Source organism: Anneissia japonica, unplaced genomic scaffold (genome assembly GCF_011630105.1).
Source record: "Anneissia japonica isolate Jap-2015-1 unplaced genomic scaffold, ASM1163010v1 scaffold288249_len478412_cov200, whole genome shotgun sequence".
Lineage (NCBI taxonomy): Eukaryota > Metazoa > Echinodermata > Crinoidea > Comatulida > Comatulidae > Anneissia > Anneissia japonica.
In genome coordinates, this window is record NW_022758042.1 from 230,789 (window position 1) to 249,569 (window position 18,781).

Genomic DNA, 18,781 nt, shown 5'->3' on the forward strand with positions numbered 1-18,781 from the left:
CTTCATGTAGCTTTCTGGAAATTTAGTTATATAATTTAACAGCAAATTGCAACATTGCATCTTTTTATAAATCATTGCTGCTTGAAAATTCTTCCTTTTTAATTATCATCGTAATTAAGCTGATTTAAGTACTACCTTAAGGTGTACGGCCGAAGAAGTCCCGAAATTTAGGCCTGTCTAGGCCTAGTAGTAGTAGTTGGATATATTATTACCGCGAAGTGGGGCGGGCGGTACATGCCTTATAATTTACTAATACTACGTGGATAGCGAGATTTTTCGATCGCCATGCAAGGTTAAAATAAAATCCCAAATCCTCCTTTTTGGAATTTAAGGAAATTAATACATTTTTTTTTATTGGATCGATTGCAGCAACCCCAAACCCAACATAACGGTATTTCACATTATATAGCATTAATCTAACTTCCTACCCTATCGCGTTGTTGTTTTGGTGACAACATGGCCGGTGTAAGTCACGTGATTGAAACCGAGTTGGCCAAACTCTCTCTATCTACGGCTCTGGAACCAAACTAGTAACTGTATTACGGTATGCGCGGCAGATACGCAGGGTTCCCAAGTCTCCGGGATTGCCCTGGTGTCTTCAGGAAGTTTGGTTCATCTCCTGTAAATTCCACATTTTCTCCCGGAATTTGAATTTCTCTTGTATTCCTCCAGGATTTTAACAGATTTTCACAATTAGGGCTAAATTTTCCCATACTCTTATGCATTAATTCTGGCAGAAATAAGATTTATTGAACATTCTCAGGCAGCAATATGGTATGAACAGTGACCCAATCCTGCCCAAACCTGTTTGTTTTTATATTGTACAAGGCGATAAATTTGTACAAGTGTGTTCTTGTAAATGCGCTTTAGCTGTACACGCGTCGGAAACCTCTGCCTGCCCTGCACGAATCTCCAGGAATTTGACTTTCACATTATTATTGCATAGCAATGGAGAGTAATACTGGAGGGCCTATACCAAACCATAGTCTTGATCAGATCAAATCATGGTTGGTAAAACATGGACAAGATCTTAATTAATAGATCCATATTACAAAATGAAGTTTAAATGTTTCAAAATCGGAATTTATGTTAATCGGTTCAAGTAAAATACTGATGGGGAGGGGGACGCAAAGGTGAAGTGGGGGATCGATAGCCCGTTGAGGGGCGCTAATTCGGAAAATAAGTAGATTTTAGATGATTTTTAACTATTTCACTGTGATTTTTTTAGGGCGATTTGGGGAGCGGACGCGATTAATTTTTGAAGGCTCGTGTGCCGCCGCGCACCCCTCCCCATGCAGCAAAGATCAAGGTTTTCACGACGTCGTGACTATCACACAAGCTTTGCAAAACCTTAACCACTCAATCTTAAACAAAGAATGCACAATGCTGAAGTAATAAGTATGATATGTATGCACCGTCAAATCATGGAGATATTGTTAAAATCTACTTCTGAATTTATTGTATATCCCCGAACTTATTTTAAAAAAATTGTGTATGGCCTTGCACGGCCTTGTTCGAAAACACCGCCCATGGTCTAAAAAAAGGTAGACATAGGCCTAGACATAGACAAAAATCAGACAGTTTTACCTTTACTTGTTGCCTCTGTTGTTATCAAACATGTTAAAAAATCGGTTGTCCTGGAAATACCACCCCAAACCCGTTGAAAAAGTGCCCGTGGTCATTGGTTGCTTGCTTTTGAAATTCTTCCTTTGATTTTGATGTTAGGATAGGTTAGGTTGTATAATTATCTTGTGAGTTACAGTTTCATTTTACAAGCTCTATAAAGTTTCATGAATGTCCTTTTCATCTTTTATCCTATTTTTAACATTTAAATAAATTTTATTTGTAAATTGACTTGATTTGATGATGAATAAAACTTTAAATTGAATTTGATTTAATAGTCCTATTATTATTATTATTATTATTATTATTATTATTATTATTATTATTATTATTATTATTATTATTATTATTATTATTATTATTATTATTATTATTATTACTCCGAAAACTGACAGTGATATTTTGAGATTCAGAGTGTATTTTCTGTTTTTGGAGTTACCTGTATCTTTTTTTTTTTTAAATCTATTTGAAACTAATTAGTGGATCCTCTGGTTTTTTACTATTAGTTTATCTTATATTGAACATCATGTACTAAAATAGTTCGAAGTTTCTAAAGGCCAGGTCACACCTACACCGATAACGATACCGCACTACCAACTAGATATTTTTATTCAAACGAGTTATTGGTGATATTATCTATAGGTTTCTCTACATTACGTGTGTTTTCAGAGTGGATAACACCTTTGGGATCTCTGGGGAAAAGCACTGGCCCTTCAGTCCAAAACAGGGGTGGACTGAGAAAACGCCTCAGATGTTATTTTCGGGCGTCTAGAAAACAAAAAATGGGGGAAGGGGAGTGTTGTCCCCACTTTCGATCCCCTTTCGCACACCTTTGGATCCGCCCCTGCAAAGGAGGCCTGTATAGAACCTTCCTACTAGCAGCAGTCAGTGTTCTCTACTGAGCCTTGACACTTCGGACGTAAAAGAACGAAAACGGGGTAAGGGGTGGTGTAGCGATATCTCCGAAAAAAGAGGCGCGTTAGGGCGTCGCTAAAAATCTCTCGAAAATGTTCCAGGTCTATTAATTATGTAATACACACACACATATTTTTCTCCCCGACGAACTGTGGTTTTTCCTGCGACGCTCCCCCTCCCTTTATATCACAAAAAAATGAGATGATTATGGATACTCAATTCCATAGAAAGGTTGATTCTATGTCACATCGCGCAATGCATAGCTACAAAGAAAGTTTAAGCGCAGATGCACCAGCATGGAAACTTTCGCGCAATCAATCACTCTCTATCGAGGTCAGCAGGTATGTGCTGTCAGAAAGTCTTCTTTTCCTACCAAAAACACGCCAAGAGAGTGCTATTCATAAATCGACTTGGTGAGAAATAGAACACTTCTAATTTATTCAATGTTAATATACAGTAGCGGATTTTGGTGTTTGACGACTTTTTTTTAACGGATTTTGGATATTAGTTTTCCTTTTTGCTGATTTTGTGATTTTTATGCTAGATGTTGCTGAGAACTTTCATCATGTTTTCTAGAAGTGAAATTTCTCTTTTAAAATGGTGTACATTTATGAGCCTTTGCATGTTGTCAAAGATTATGTTTGAGATGTTCGTGGAAGAGGCACTAAAACCCACAGCTGTGAGTTGATGAATTATTATTAATTTAATGACACATTTCATAGTTGCATATTGCAGGTACCCTGCATAGGCCTATTAAAATTTCTTTTAAAAGACATACACCTATTTAAAAAAAAAAATATTTGTTATTGAAAACTACCATGCTAGATAGTAAAAATCGACTCAATACAACCTCATATTCCTCAAATGTGCTGGCCCCCAGCCTAAGACTGCTCGCTTCACTCGCAGATTGCACCCCCCCCCTTTTCTGGCAGGCTGGATCCGCCCCTGATTCGGTATTGAAATTGCCTATTATTGTGTTTCTAGTTTCAATATTCATAATTTTTTAAGGTAGGTGGAAGGATTCACTCAAGTACCGTCACCTCAAACACTTTTGTTCTGGGGGCCCCATAGATCATCGTTATGCTACTGTTTTCCTTAAAAATAGCAATATAGTGTTAAAATTCTATATATTATTTTTATATACTTAGATACTATCAAAATTCTATTACAGTATTTGGTGTTCCCTTTTACACTGTTCCTGTTTGGATAAATAAATTTACTGCAAACACTCAAATAAGCGCCACGGCGCTTATAACATTTTTGGAGGCTTCAGTGTGGTGGTTATTCGAGAGCGGCGCTTATCAAAAATATTGGCGTGGCGCTTTCTATGGCCGTTCCCATGTTAACTATCTCACGTATTCCCGTAGTTCGGTAGGCCTATCATAGATTCTACGTCATCGTAAATAAACGTTTATAAAGAAATTATTGTGTCTTCATTGTGTAATATTCATTTTAACACTGTATACATTGCATTTAAAACCACATCTCAAAGTGTTTTCATTACACACAGAATAATATAATACTCTCAAATAAGCACTGCGACGCTTATTCAAGAGAGGCGCTTAGCTAAAAAAAAAAATAGGTTTGGTGCGGCGTATATTCGAGCATTTACGGTAACATTTTTGCAGGGCCTTTTAATTTTCGTAACAAAAACTATGGAGACACATAATATTCTAAGCTATAGCATCATTAAGTTCTTTTCATATTAACATTTATTTTACAAAGCTGTACAGAGAAATATAGAATATGCTTAACTACGAATATCATCAGAAATCAATAAAACAGGACTACTGAAGGCAGCAACAAGATTCAAAACCCTTTCAATCTCAGTACACACTATCAAATTTTATTTGAGAAATCTGTGTGATGTGCCCATAATATGGGCATGATTAAACACACAAATATGGACTACCACTTTTATTTGTCACATAAAATCTGAGTGCTGGCTGGAATAAAAGCATTACACTGCAACACAACATTGAAAACTACAGTCAGAAATAAAATAAATGGTAACACCGATATTAATTAATAAAAAATTAAATGAATATCCTTTATCACAATAAATTCAAATGTTTTAAAAATACACATTTATACATTCTAAAACAATTATTTGATGCTTCTAACATTTTCCTACCTTCAGTTACAAAAAAGAAAATTTGATAGAATAGGAATTTGATTTAGATATTTCTTTTGGCAAATTTAGAACAGGGTTTTCTAGATGACAGAACACAAACACAATAAAATTATAACACACAATTATGCTGTAATTAGATCCTTTTAAGAGTGTATAATGTAGTTGTGCGAGTACAATTTGGCAGCAATATATTCCATTCTAATATTGTGACAATTACCAGTGAAAAAAGCCTGGTCTTCATAAAATCACTACACAGTCACTGGTGTATTCAGTGCAAACTTTGTACTGTGGAACAGTCCTGATGAAATCGGAAGGGCTCCCCCATTCTACTGACCAAAAGCTGTCTGCGATAGCGTGCAGCGATTGTATGGAAACCAAGCTTAAGACTAGGTACTGGGTACTTCACAGAAATCACAGCAAGAACATCAGTGGTGGCGTCAGCGAAAATGGGAGGGAGATTAGGGAATTTTAAGCCCATTCAGAAAAGCCCCGTCCTCTTTGGCCACAACTTTTTGAACCAAAATATGTAGTGGCCTAAACAATCTGCGCATAATACGAACTATAACGTTCCAACAAATGGCCATGCACAATTTAAGGTGCCTAGAGCTCATTACCCTGAAGCCCCTAAGGTAAACCCCCTGCTTAGACCCCATGTTGGGCAAATCGTGGCGCCAACACTAAATATCAGGATGTTTACACTGTTTAGACATAAAATACAGGCACAAACTTAGTAGAAGATTTTTAAAGCAAAAGGCAAACAAACAATGTAGCATATTACACAAGTAAATTTGCAATTGGAATACAAAATACATGTATGCTGATAAATTTAATTAAAACAAAAGTGACTCCAAACAGAGAAAGTGAGGCCATATTTACTCACGTTTCGCCGAAACATTGAGTAAATATGGCCTCATTTTCTCTATTTGAAGTCACTATTTTATTTTATTTGAACAAAGTGCACCTTTTGATAATTTAAATTAATTGCTCATTTGCCTTGAGCTTCGGTATACAAACGTGTCAATGAAACTACGAGAGAGAATAATATATCCATTTAACAGAATATACTTTAACTAATAAAATGCTTTTATAGCATATTTTTAAAATTTTACCTTAATCAGTGTATGCATTTATTGATTTCTATAATTTTATTGTATAAAGCTTTTAAGTGAGAATTACCTCACTTTTTTACTCTAAAAACCTAATATTTACAAAACCTAGATACTATAATACAAAAACTGCCATTCACAGAGCCATAAAATGAATAACCAGAGAACATAGTTCCTTGGGTATAAGCCTGTTCCCAACTTTTAAGTCTGATTTTACATATCAGCATTTCCCAGGGCTAAAGCCTAGGGTACAACAAATTTCAGACAAAACATCCAAGGTTGAAAATTTGACTTTTGATGTGCCCCCCTATAAATTTGAACACAAACCCATTTTTTAATGGACATGGATTTTCTAGGTATAAAAAAACCCACATTTCACACCCCCCCCCCCCCCCCAAAACCCCCCCCCCCCCCCCCTCAAAATTGGGCTAATTTGATGTTCAAGGGGTTGGGATTATATCCAAACTATGGCAATAATAATGGGCTTAATACCACAGATACATTTCAGTGAGTAATTGACAACTAAAATGAACAAAATTTAATGTAATTTCTTTTTTAATGGTGGGGTAGGGAACAGTGTCCTTGCAGCATAAAACTTTAACATACTTTATCGAGAAAAAAAAGTACTTGGCAAATAAGCAAATGATATTGGGAATATAAAAATAGATTACTAATACGGTACTATTATTATTAAAGCAGGAGTAATAACAACCACACAACAACAACCTTAAACAAATAAATAGGGCTTAATGAAAATCACCTAAACAGAATCCATAAAATCTACATGGCCCTTTTATAAATGCAGTATTATTATTAGTATTAGTTCTTAAAATTATTATAGTTATCATCATTATTATTTAAAAAATGTATAAAATATAAAAATGACATACTGTAATTATGTGAAATCATTATCAGATAGGTGGTTACGTATTGTATAAGGGGGTGGGAGAGGAATAACAGGTTGGAGAGTTGTATAAAGTATTTGGTTTTCCATAGCTCCACTGGTTCAGTACACTGCCAGATGTGTCCTATTTTTCTTTATTGTCCTTGTTTCCTGCAATGATTCAAAAGATTTTAAAAAAATGTTATGCGACATCTCTTAATCAATATTGATTATGAATTAAAAAGAAAATGTTAAGTATCAACTGTGTGTGATGAGCTTCAAAACTTGAATTGCTTGCTTTCTTATATACCATTTCTTGCTAAATTTGAAATGAATATTTCTCGGAAACATTGCAACTACCACTGGGGGACTTACAGAGGCCTAGGAATTTCACTCCACATATTACCAGTGTTTATCTGTGATGAAAATTGGAATTTAAAAAAATTGCCAACAGACATAAACTTTAGCTTTTACCTCCATGTATATTTTTTTACATAGACATTTTAAATCGACAGCTTAATCACCTTAAGGTTTTTTTATAGTAAAATTATTTTAATAACATATTTGATTTGTTTAAATGAAACATAGTTTTTTTTTAAATTGAATTAATGAGGTTTTTTTCTGTAATTGCATATTTATTTTGTTTTTAAATATTATTATATGTTTGTTACAAAGACGAAATGTTGGATAATAATTAATTAAAATGAATTGATGATGTAAAGATTAAATATCAAAGGTATTTACTGACATCCTTGCATCCAGTCAATCAAATGCAGTCTATAAAAAACTCACCTTTGCCAATTATTCTTGTACTTCTTTTCCTTGTCATACGCCCATCATTATCTGTTCCTGGGTCTGTATGCTGATCCCGACAGCTTCCAATAGAATCTTCTCTTTCCCTTTCCCTAAGCCGTGTTGGATGATCTGTTGGAGACTTGTTTCTTGTTGTTCTTCTAGCACGAGTGGCTGGTGGTTCATCAACTTGCTGATTAGTGCATTGACGATTTTGTGCTGCCCTCTCAGACACTGGCCTACTAGCCTCCTCTGCTGCTTTCCTCTTTGGTGTGGTTCTTCTCTCAACTGGAGATGATTTTGTGCAGTCTTTAGAACTTGCTGGGGATGTCTCAGTAAGACTCTTGGATGAAGTTGTCGCTGAAGTTGTCCCCAGCTTTGAGTCTATTTGTGATGGTGTTCCTTCTTGCTTAGATTCTGTAGTGTCTTTTGCAATGTCTGTTTTTGTAACATCACTTTGCACAGGCAAGTCCTTTGGTGGCAAAGGCATATTTGTGTCTCCAGCAATTTTGCTGCCCTCAACAACCTTTGAGGTAGTTTCAAGAGCGAGAGAAATGGCAGTGTCATATTTAGAATCTTTGCATTTTGCAATATCAGTTAGTTCTACTTTTGATGGTAGAAGTGTTGGCATGGTTAAAACTTCTTTAGCGGCAACAACATCATTATCCCCAGCAGTAGCATCCATTAAAGATGGATCATCAGATGTACCGTCATTCCCTGTAAATGTTTTACCCACTTCAATATTTGATTCTCTCACCAGTAGTGGTAAAGGCCTATGATCCCCTGAAAGTTCAGGATCACCATCAGTTTGTTGGATGTTCTGTAATTCACTGGAATCATCTTCAATATTTACTTGGTTGACATTTGTTGTTGCGTCACTTTCTATTTTCAGAACCTTAGGAGCAGGATCGCTGGGAGCATCATTGTCATGTTTTCTTTTCAGTTTTGCAGCAGATGAATCCTTTGACAATTCTTGTGTAGAGTTTGATGTCTCAACATCTCCCAGTTGATTGCTAATTGAAGAACATTTATTGTGACCAATGCTGATATCTGGATTTGACTGGCCAATACTGGGTGTAGATTCTTCCTTCTGTATTGCCTGTACAGGTGCAATTACCTGTGAAACATTACTTGATGGAGGTTGATCAGGAATTGTCTCTTGATGTGGTATAGATGATTTTGTGGGTTCTTCTAAATGAGTGATTTGAGTTAAAATTACAGGTGCTTGCTTCATTTCCACTGCTCTTACAGAAGATGACAAATTTGAATATCCCCTCATATCTTTTGGCTCATTATTCTTTGAAGACTGACTGACAATTGGTAAGACTGACGGTAACAATGGTGTTGGTGTTGATTTGATCACTTCTGGAGTAGGCACAGGTGAAACTCTCACAGTAATTGGTTTGGTATGAGCATCTGGTCCTAAAGGGTTCGCATATAAAGGGAGCCCTGTTGGAGAAGGCGCACTTGTATTTGGTGGGAGACCAATTGGTTGGGAAGTAGAGGGTCTGGATTCTGATGGACTCTGTATTCTTGGAGTCATACCAGCATTGTATGCAGACTTTGCAATTGAGCTTAAAAGGGCACTGGCACTCATTCCCATGCCTGACGGACTGGATGTAGTTGGAGATTGAGTCTGTTTGATGAACTGTCCTCCACCCAGAGGTAGTCTAGGAAATTCACTTCCTTGTTGTGTCACTGGTGACACAGATCTAGATCTCTTATTGAATTGGGCAGATGAAGCTGGCTTTTGATTTTCAGGATTCACTAAATTCCCAGTTGATACATGAGTTGGTGGAGGCATACAACTAGGTAATAACAATGGTTTTGGTGAATAAATGTTAACTTTTTGCTGCTGAAGGGGTTGCTTTGGCATTAATTGTGGCATCAGAGGCTGAGATAATCCAGGAACAGCTTGCTTTGCATTCATTTCTGCAACATCTGTGCCATTCTCCTGTTGGTACTGAGTTGGATTACTTTCACTGTCAGTCGGCATTCTCTCTAGGATTGGCATTTTGTTTGAGTCGGTGTGGATGGTTTCTTGTGCCATTGTTGTTTGTCCTCCATGGGTTCCAACAGGTTCACTTATACTTCTTGTTAGGCTCATCATGTCTGGGTTATCATGAGATGAATCCATGTTCATCATTTGCATTAAGATACTTGATTTATCAGAAACCTTCCTTTCAGGTACTGGTCCTTGGTTTAAATTCTGAGCTGGTACGTTAATATTTGTTCCAAAGCTTTGATGCTTATTCCTATTCTTCAACTCATCAGCTGCTAAATGAGGGTTGTCTAATTTCTTATCAGAAACAGCACCAGGGTTAAATTGTGACAGGAAGTTTATATTGTGATAAGGAATTTCCCCTCTGTTAATTGATACATAATGAGCCCCAGTCTCGGAGACTGGCACCCCAACTCCAGCACCCTGTTCAACAGTCCGAGAGCTGCTCGATTTTGAAGTTCCATCACTAGGAAGGCAGAAAGTGGATTTGATTGTTTGTGAGTTGTCAGGAACACCACCTTCTATTAATTCTCCAGCTTTCTGTTGATTGTTCCTATCAACTTGTTCTACAGTCTTTTTATCACTGACTGTTGGAGGTGTATGAGTATGTAATGAATATCCCTCTTTACCATGTATTGGTAGTATAGTTGAACTCCATGAGGCTATATTCTGAGTATCCCCTGTTGTAAACAAATCATGTTGGTTTTTGGTTAGCTGAATCACAGGTGATTTCTTCTGTTTATGATTGTCAGATTTAACATCTTTTATTTCTTCATTGCCTGAAGTATTAACAAAATCTGACATTTTTAAATGTCCAGGGTCTTTTGTAAGCAAATCTTTAGGGGAGACTACAGAAGTTTGTTTTTCATCACGTGAACTGTCTTTAGAGAAAAGGTTTGCCATTCTATTACTTGTCTCCATACCAGCTTCATTTGCAACTTTCTCTGCCATAGCGAGCAAGTCCTTTTCAGCATCACTGATGCCATCTAATGTTGTTTCATCAAATGGCATAACACTTTTACTTGGTGGTTTCACTGGAAATCTTGGTATGGACGGAAAAGTGATGCTTGTTGGAGGAAGATGGGTAGTATGAGGCATTTGTTGATTTCCTCTTGAATGAACAGGTAATTTATTAGTACTTCCAGATATCAAGCTCATCGGTCCAGTTTGCATCACATTCCCACCAGTTCCAGGTATCCCTCCTTTGCCACTTACATGTGGCAACTCTGTAGATGTTGCCATTCTAAACTGTGGAAGGTTTGCTGTTGCAGTGGATACGGGAATATTCACCATGTTAAAGGGCATGTTGACAGACACCTGTGGTCTCTGATGGAACATGGGACCTTGGTTGAAATTTGTACCCTGTGGAAAGTTGAGTCCTTGGTTTGTAGGTGTTTGTCCAGCATTAGCATGTTGGTTGATATTAGAAGGTAAATATTGATTGAGTTGATGGATCTGTGACTGCTGATGCTGCACTTGAAGTGCAAATGGTAGTTGGTTCCGAATTTGAGATGTCACAGAAGGGAACTGTCTTTGTCCTTGGTGTATCATCTGGTTCATACCTTGCTGATAGACAGAGGTAGGACCTGCTGATTGTAGAGCCTGGGCTTGTTGCAATGGGGTTGGCATTCCATGTGCCATGCTTGTGTTAATCATACCTGGAGTCGTGAATGGTAAATTATTTGGTCCTGGAGATTGCATACCTGACAATCTAACTGGTGGTGACATGTTGTTGCTAAGAGGTGTTGGAGTCTGACGTGCTTGTTCTATATGTCCAAAAGGAACACCCAAGCCAGGCTGCATCACTGAACTTGGCTGCTGCAATGGCATGCCTGAGACTGTAGTGAAGCCGGCCACATTACTATTAGCTAATGTAGGCATATTCTGTTGAGCTTTTTGAGCCGATACATTTGTTAAGACAGCTGAACTGTGTACATTCTGAGATGTAGCAAAAAGGTTGTGAGTTGCATCTGATATTGGTTGATTCATTTGAGTTGTGTTAGAGGGTGACTGAAAATGTTGGGTTGGCACTGGTTGATTCATTGTATTAACTGGCTGCCTGTTTGGTGTTTGACTACAAACTAAATTAGACTGTGATGATGACATTTGTGATGATGACATAGCAGGAGTAGACTGACTTGTGGGCAGAGGGGGGAGCCCAATTGATTCGGGTAGCATCCGAGTAATTTCACTGGCTGGTGGCATGGGGGGTAGTCCTTGGGATAAGGTAGACTGAGACAAATTATTCATAGGCTTTTTAGGGTTTACTACCCCTTGCTGGACTGCATTAGCTAATGAACTAGGAACTATTCCACGACTTGAAAATGGGAACTGTGTACCAGGAATTTCTCGCTGTAACAGATTAACCAACAGAGGACTTGTAATAGAGACATCTGGCTTCCTTATAGGTGGGGTAGAGGTCGTTGATCTTGGTTGCATTGGTTCAGCAAAAGGCAAAGATGTTGGTGCTTGCTGATTCTGGTTTGTGTTTGACTGATTGGTGTTGGTAGCTGGGCTCATTTGATTATTTGCTAAACTGGGTGGAGGAGTAGCAATGGGTTTTATTTCACCTGTGGTCTGAGGACTATCTGCTTCTTTAAGCTGACTTTCAGGACTCTTAGTCACATCTTTATCTTTTTCGGCATTTTTCTTTTTGGTTTTTGGTCTTGACCGCCTCTTCTTCTTTGGTCTGGCATCTGCTGGTGGACTCATATTTAAGCCAAATCTTTGCATGGGCATTTCACCTTGGAAAAAGAACTGGGACATTTGATTGAATGGTACATTTGGATTCATTCCTTGTTGCATACCCTGTGGCATATTAGGTTGCATCCCAGACTGCATACCTCCCTGCATTGCTGGTTGCATACCTCCCTGAATTCCTGGCTGCATACCTCCCTGCATTCCGGGTGGAATCTGCATACCTCCCTGCATACCTGGCTGCATACCACCCTGCATTCCAGGTTGCATGTTCCCTTGCATCCCAGGTGGCAAACCTCCCTGCATTCCGGGCTGCACGGCTACTTGCATTCCGGGCTGCATACTTCCTTGCATCCCGGGCTGCATATTGGCATGCAGTCCCTGTTGCATCCCAGGCTGCACATTTCCTTGCATCCCAGACTGTCTTCCAGATTGCATACTTGTCTGCGAACCAGGCGGCATTCCACTCTGCATATTTCCTTGTATATTTGGAGGAGTGACCCCTGGTTGAATATTACCTTGAATTCCTGTCTGCATGTTGGCATGCATTCCTGGTTGAATACCTCCCTGAACATTCTGTGGCACACCTGGCTGCATACCTCTATGCATATTAAGTTGTATTCCGGCCTGGATACCTGGTTGCATTCCTGATGGAATGCTACCTTGCAATGTAGGTGGTATTCCAACTTGAATATTTCCTTGCATTCCAGATGGAATGTTCCCTTGCATTCTTGGCATCTGAACCTGACCCCATTGCAAATTTGGGCGCATTCCACCAAAATTTAATTGGTTCATCACATTAGACTGTTGGTGGTTGGCTACTGTCATCCTCATTGGTGAGGACGTTGGTGCTCCCGATGACATTGCAGATTGCCCGGGACTCAATCCAACTGAAAAAGGTGGCTGAACATGCTGAGAAACCGGAGTAGATACCTGTGGTGGTGGAATATTGACCAGGTCATTGTTTTCGACTTGGACTGATAAAATGCCCAAATTCTGAAGCAATTGGCTGTCATTTTGAGCCAAATGTTGAAGACGCTGAGCTGCCTCTGGTGGGATGTTGAAAGTTACTCTGACACTGTTCCATGGTTCAATCTTTGAAATGGAAAGTAACTCATCATCTGAAAAAAATAATACAATTTCATACACATTATTATTATTATTATTATTATTATTATTATTATTATTATTATGGCTTACTTTTTATATAGTATTTGTTCAATTTAAAATTACTAGAACAAAAAATAATTTATTTGCCAATTACTATAATTAATACTGTATATGATTTATATGCATTATGACACCAGTTATAATCTATCCTTCACACACATTATTTTGATAAGCTGATGTATACTCTTGGGTGAAAAGCGAAAACAACATAGTTCCAATGGTGAATATAATTTGATTTAAATATTTACTCGAAAAATGAAATTTTGTTATATAGTGGGAAGACAAAACATGAGAAAGAGGTCTCCTGCCATTCAGACAACAATAGATTAAAATAAATTCTGTAAATCCAGTTACACAAATGCTAATTACTAATGTTGCCAATTCAAGTATCATATTTGGTTTCTCCTAATCTCTCAAAAGGGTAAATTAAATGGTGTAAAAGGGCATTAATAGCATTAATTTTGAATTACAAATTGAATTATAAATTACAAGATTCTGTAGGCCTACTAGATATAATCATGCAACCTACCACTTTCAGAGAGTCTACTGAGATGAAGTTTAATTTTCTGGAGTTTCTCTGTCAGGTCATGGTCATTGATGTTGCCCTTACAAGTTATAACAATGAATGAAGATTCTGTATCAGAGTCAGATGATGCTGCCATCTAATAATATGAAAAATTTCACTTAATAGCACATAAATAAAATACCTGTGTATGGATATTCTTCCAACATGCCGTAAGTACACTCATATAGACTGAAGACTGAAGTTTAAGGTTAGGGTTAAGCCAGTCCCACTTCACTCGGTTTTACCTAAATTATCGAAACAATATCCACAGCCAACAGAATACAGTGCACTCTCCCAATACCAACGCCCCCCTAAGGACCGGGCGCGATGTTCGGTTTTCTGGAAAGTTTGGTTTGTAGAACAATTCTATTGAACCCTTTCCAAACAAGGCTGCTGTAGGCCAGAGTTAGGGCCTAGACGCTGAAATAGGCTTAGCAAAGCCCTGTGACTTTGGTATGACTAATTTATGAAAAGTTAACATATTATTTAACATATAATATGTACAGTACCTGTTGTTTTGCTGTACTGCACAGCAAATTTGATTACTGTACCAATAAAATGAATGCTTTTATATTGTATTTACATGCATTTTCGGTCTGTTTGTTTTAGAGTCAAATTTAAATAAATCTAACAAATTTAAATTTCATTCTTTATATATTTCCTTCGTAATTAGCAACATGTTTTTGAGCAATGAGTGAAGCTATGCATTTGCAATTTACACCGATGAATTTAACATTCAAATTCAAATTAAACATCTACTCGCTGTCGCAGAAACTTGCTTTGAGCTTTGTCTTCATTTCAGGTTAATTCCAATCGATTTTTAAGGATTAGGCCTAACCTAGGCGGCACTTTATTAAAACAATGGAAGGTGTAACTTTCACTTCATTACACACTAACGTTTACTGGCGTTTCGTTTTAATCAACAGATACCTCTATGGCAACGCTATTGGGACTGAGCTAGCTGTACGAACGCTTCATTCACAGGGTGTTATGCTAGGCCCAGTTAATTCCTAGACAGCAATGATTTTTTCGTTATTTTGTCCAGAAATCATGTTTATTAACTGTATTGGTTTTTAAAAGTTGATTTGTGTGTTCCGGACCAAATAAAACGTTCAAAATTCGGTATAAGGAGATTCGCTTTTCAGAATTTATTAAATGAAGAATATGAATGGTTTTGGGACATGAAAAAAGTTTGTTTTAGCGTGAAATTTGGTTTTCTGGGCATTCGCAATTCGGAGATTTCACTGTGCATTTTCGTTATTTATAATTTAAATTTATAAGATTATTATACATATGACCAGGCTAGGCCTAAAAAAAGTAAATTCTTGAAGCACTGTAGGAGATAGTAGATAGGAAATGCATATAAATTTACATGGTACATATAAAAACGTAAACAATGGTATACGTATAACACTGGTGACTGGTTAACTTATTGGTAAAATATGAAATGTATTTGAATGGAAATCAACATGCAAAAAACAAAAAAAAAACATGCTACCATCGAAATGCCAGACAAAACAAAAACAGCACCCGAAGCACTGAAGCACGGACGAAAAGATCGATTACTGCCGCCCCTGATTGCAGCCTAAAGCCTGTTTTCCACTTGGTGAATTTATTCGCGTGAATGGAAAGCGGCGGCTCATGCACACGCGCATTTAAATTTCTATTGGAGTTTTTGCTAGCGAAAAAAATGCGCAACCAATCAGAACTCAGGAAGCGAACCGACGCTTTGATTGGCGCAAATAAATTCGCCTAGGCTAGTGGAAAACCAGCTTATGGATAGGTAGGTAGGCTAGCCAGGCACAGGCATAGCTAGGCCAAGCTTGTTAGAGAAGAGGCCCATCTAGACCTAGCCTATGCCTAGTACTGGCCACCCAACTGGCTAGGTTAGGCCGTAGCTTAGGCTAGGTCTATGCCTGGCCTAGCCTAGGAAAAGATAAGTGGCTCTAAATTAACCTACCTTATGCCAAAAGATCTGCAGAAATTAATCTACGTATTTTCGGCCATGAAATCTCAATCTGAGGGTTTCAAAAAGAAAATCAGCTTAATTTATCATTATCAAAACAAAAAACAAGTTTGATTTTAGGAACCCACAGAAAAGACGCCATCAACAGAGTAGACTTTAATGTCCAGAGATGGATTGCTATGTTTTTTTCCCAGAGAACGCCACCAATCGGTGCCTGACGCTAACTCCGAATCCCTTGTTACTTGTTGTATGAATGCACCCACTTGTATTCTTCCTTCTTCCTGTTTTTTCCTTGTAGGCCTACATTAAATCATGGAGGTATAAAAATGTACAAAAATTAATTATATATAGGCCTACATGATTACATTATTTTTAATAAACTATATGATTCAATTTATAAAACTATTGACTTTTATATAATTAAACCGGGTAGGACAGCCAGGGCCGGCGGAACGTTTTTCTAGTGTATGGGGGGATGGGGTGCACTAGTAAGATGAATGGGAATATGAATCGGGAGGATCTGGGTTCAAATTTAGGGGGTGGGGTCAACATGTTTCCCAAAAATCCCAAGGGGGTCCGGCAAAATTTTGATTCTATGGCGGGAAACGAGCTTTCTTCAAAATGAGTCAATGTTTTCCTCCGCTTGAAAATGGTCAGGTAAACTTCCTCATTCTAATTATTACAGTAAATAGCCTAGGCATGTGTGATTAAAAAAAGAGTAGTTGCATAGGCCCTACGTCTTCTTTTTTCCATGAATCGATAAATCTCGAAGACTAGAAAGTGGGGTCGAACATTTTTATTCCTAGTCGGCAGGAAATGAGCTTTTCCTACTTCTGAGGTGTCTTTAATTTTTTGACTTTTAAGTTCTTCAAAACTCAAGGTTTTCCCCTCTTGAAAACGATTCTATAAATCAATCCCCGGGAAAATGTTGATTTCTAAATGGCAAGAAATGAGCTTTTCCGACTTCTGAAGCGTCTTTTAATGACTTTAATTTTTAAGTTTTTCTCATTCTCTCAATTCAGTAGGCCTTATGTGTGTATACATACTTTAAAAAAAAAAAACGAGTAGTTTCATACGTATACTTTTTTCCATGAATCGATAAATCGCAAAAAGAAGGGGGTCCGTTGGTTCTCTCCCGGGATTGAGCTTTCACGACTTCTGTATTGTCTTTTAATGACTTCAAAATTCAAGGTTACTAACCCTTTGAAAACGGTCAGGTAATTTTTTCTCATTCTTATTACAGTAAATAGGCCTACACCGGTATGCTTTCTGTTTTTCCATGAATCGACGAACCCCAAAAATAAAAGTGGGTCAGGGTTTCTTTTCTTGCACTTCTTTCCGATCATACAAAAATATCCATAGACATTATATATTTTCTGCCAAAAAGTTGGGGGTGGCCGGGGGGGGGGGCTGGAAACCGGGCTCACCGGCTCCCAAGGTTGTTCCGCCGGCATGTAGGAGGCCAGTTAAAATTAATTAAATGTGAAAATTCCTTAAATTATTAATAAGATTAACAATTCAATATTTATATAGCTGGGGTTAATTCGACACTCTGTCAACAGACGTTTTCTTTTTGACAAGAACACTGTTGTGTAGGCCTATGTCCAGTGCCTCTTATGATCATTTGCTATCCACATCTAATTACGATGTAAACTCATTGAAGGTGACTTGCGGATCACAAGGTATTTATTAAAATGTAAAAAAAAAGAACGGATATTTTGATGCTTTTTATTTTGAGCTGCCGATTGTTTCAAACTCGTTTCAAATTCAGCAATAGTTGTAGAATGTAATATTTATTAATTGATATTTAATATAACTATATTATTAGATTATATTACAATGTATTTTTGGGAGACTAATACGACAATTACGATGTTTTAAGCGATCGGAAAATTGCAATGATAAGAGATTAGAGGCCCTAGGCCTCTCTACAATTATTATTGATTATGGTCCGTTTGACTCAACCCTCGTTGATTGTTTAGTTTAGCATATGCTGGTATCATGTTTGAGTGGGCATCAAGTGGTCGCCCCTAGCTATAGGAGAGCTGTAGGCCCGTACAAAACTTGATGTCAGTTAGACAGTACTCAACTACAAGTCCTGGTACACAAACAGTCGTCTTTTCCAAGACATTTGGCAGACATTGCGTTGTCGTAGAATACTGTTCTACATATACGGATACTTCGATGCTTTTTGTTTCGAGCTGCCGGTCTTTTCAATCGTTTCAAATTCAGCAATAGTTGTAAAATGTGACATATTAATTGATATATAATATAACTATATTCAGGGGCGGATAAAGGATTTAGTCTAGATGTGTATAAGAGACAGCGGGCGCCAAAGTAAAGATGGACGACCAGCCAAGATACGAAGCACCGAGGGCATGGGCGGATGCAGCCTGCCAGAAAAAAAAAGGGGGAAAAAGGGGGGATGTAATCTGCGAGCGAATCGAGCAGCCTTAGGCTGGGGGCCAGGGGGCCCCGGCGGGGTGCAGGGGCAGAGCCCCTGGTGGGGGTCCAAGGGGGCGAAGCCCTTGAAGCCCAGCACATTTGAGGAATATGAGGTTGTATTGAGTCGATTTTGACTATCTAGCATCTTTTAAAAGAAATTTTAATATACAGGGTACCTGCAAAATGCAACTATGAAATGTGTCATTAAATTAGTAATAATTCATCTACTCACAACCTAATCTTTGACAAAATACAAAGGCTCATAAATGTACACCATTTCAAAAGAGAAATTTCACTTCTAGAAAACATGATGAAGTTTCTCAGCAACATTGAACATAAAAATCACAAAATCAGCAAAAAGGAAAACTAATATCCAAAAACCCTGTCTCTTATACACATCTAGATGTGTATAAGAGACAGGATCAGGATGGACAGAAACACCTGCAGATCGAGAAAAGAGAATAAACGTAATTACTGGTTAAC

General features: G+C 37.8%; 1 protein-coding gene across 1 annotated transcript; it reads right to left on the bottom strand.

Annotated features, from left to right (window-relative positions):
• Window positions 1-6,482: 6,482 nt before the first annotated feature.
• On the bottom strand, window positions 6,483-16,031 carry LOC117124983 (nuclear receptor coactivator 6-like). The gene is made up of 4 exons (XM_033271332.1): window positions 15,848-16,031; window positions 13,852-13,984; window positions 7,454-13,273; window positions 6,483-6,832 (listed from the first exon to the last, which is right to left on the bottom strand). Exons 2-4 carry the CDS (start codon window positions 13,982-13,984, stop codon window positions 6,807-6,809), a joined length of 5,979 nt encoding a protein of 1,992 aa, XP_033127223.1. The 5' UTR covers window positions 15,848-16,031; the 3' UTR covers window positions 6,483-6,806.
• Between the last annotated feature and the right edge of the window lie 2,750 nt (window positions 16,032-18,781).

Excerpts from the sequence above, each read along its gene's own strand:
- LOC117124983 (XM_033271332.1), bottom strand. The coding sequence starts at position 13,984 with ATGGCAGCATCATCTGACTCTGATACAGAATCTTCATTCATTGTTATA. Across the intron at positions 13,274-13,851 it reads CAGTAGACTCTCTGAAAGTG|ATGATGAGTTACTTTCCATT; the intron begins GTAGGTTGCATG and ends TATTTTTTTCAG. Across the intron at positions 6,833-7,453 it reads TACAAGAATAATTGGCAAAG|GAAACAAGGACAATAAAGAA; the intron begins GTGAGTTTTTTA and ends GAATCATTGCAG.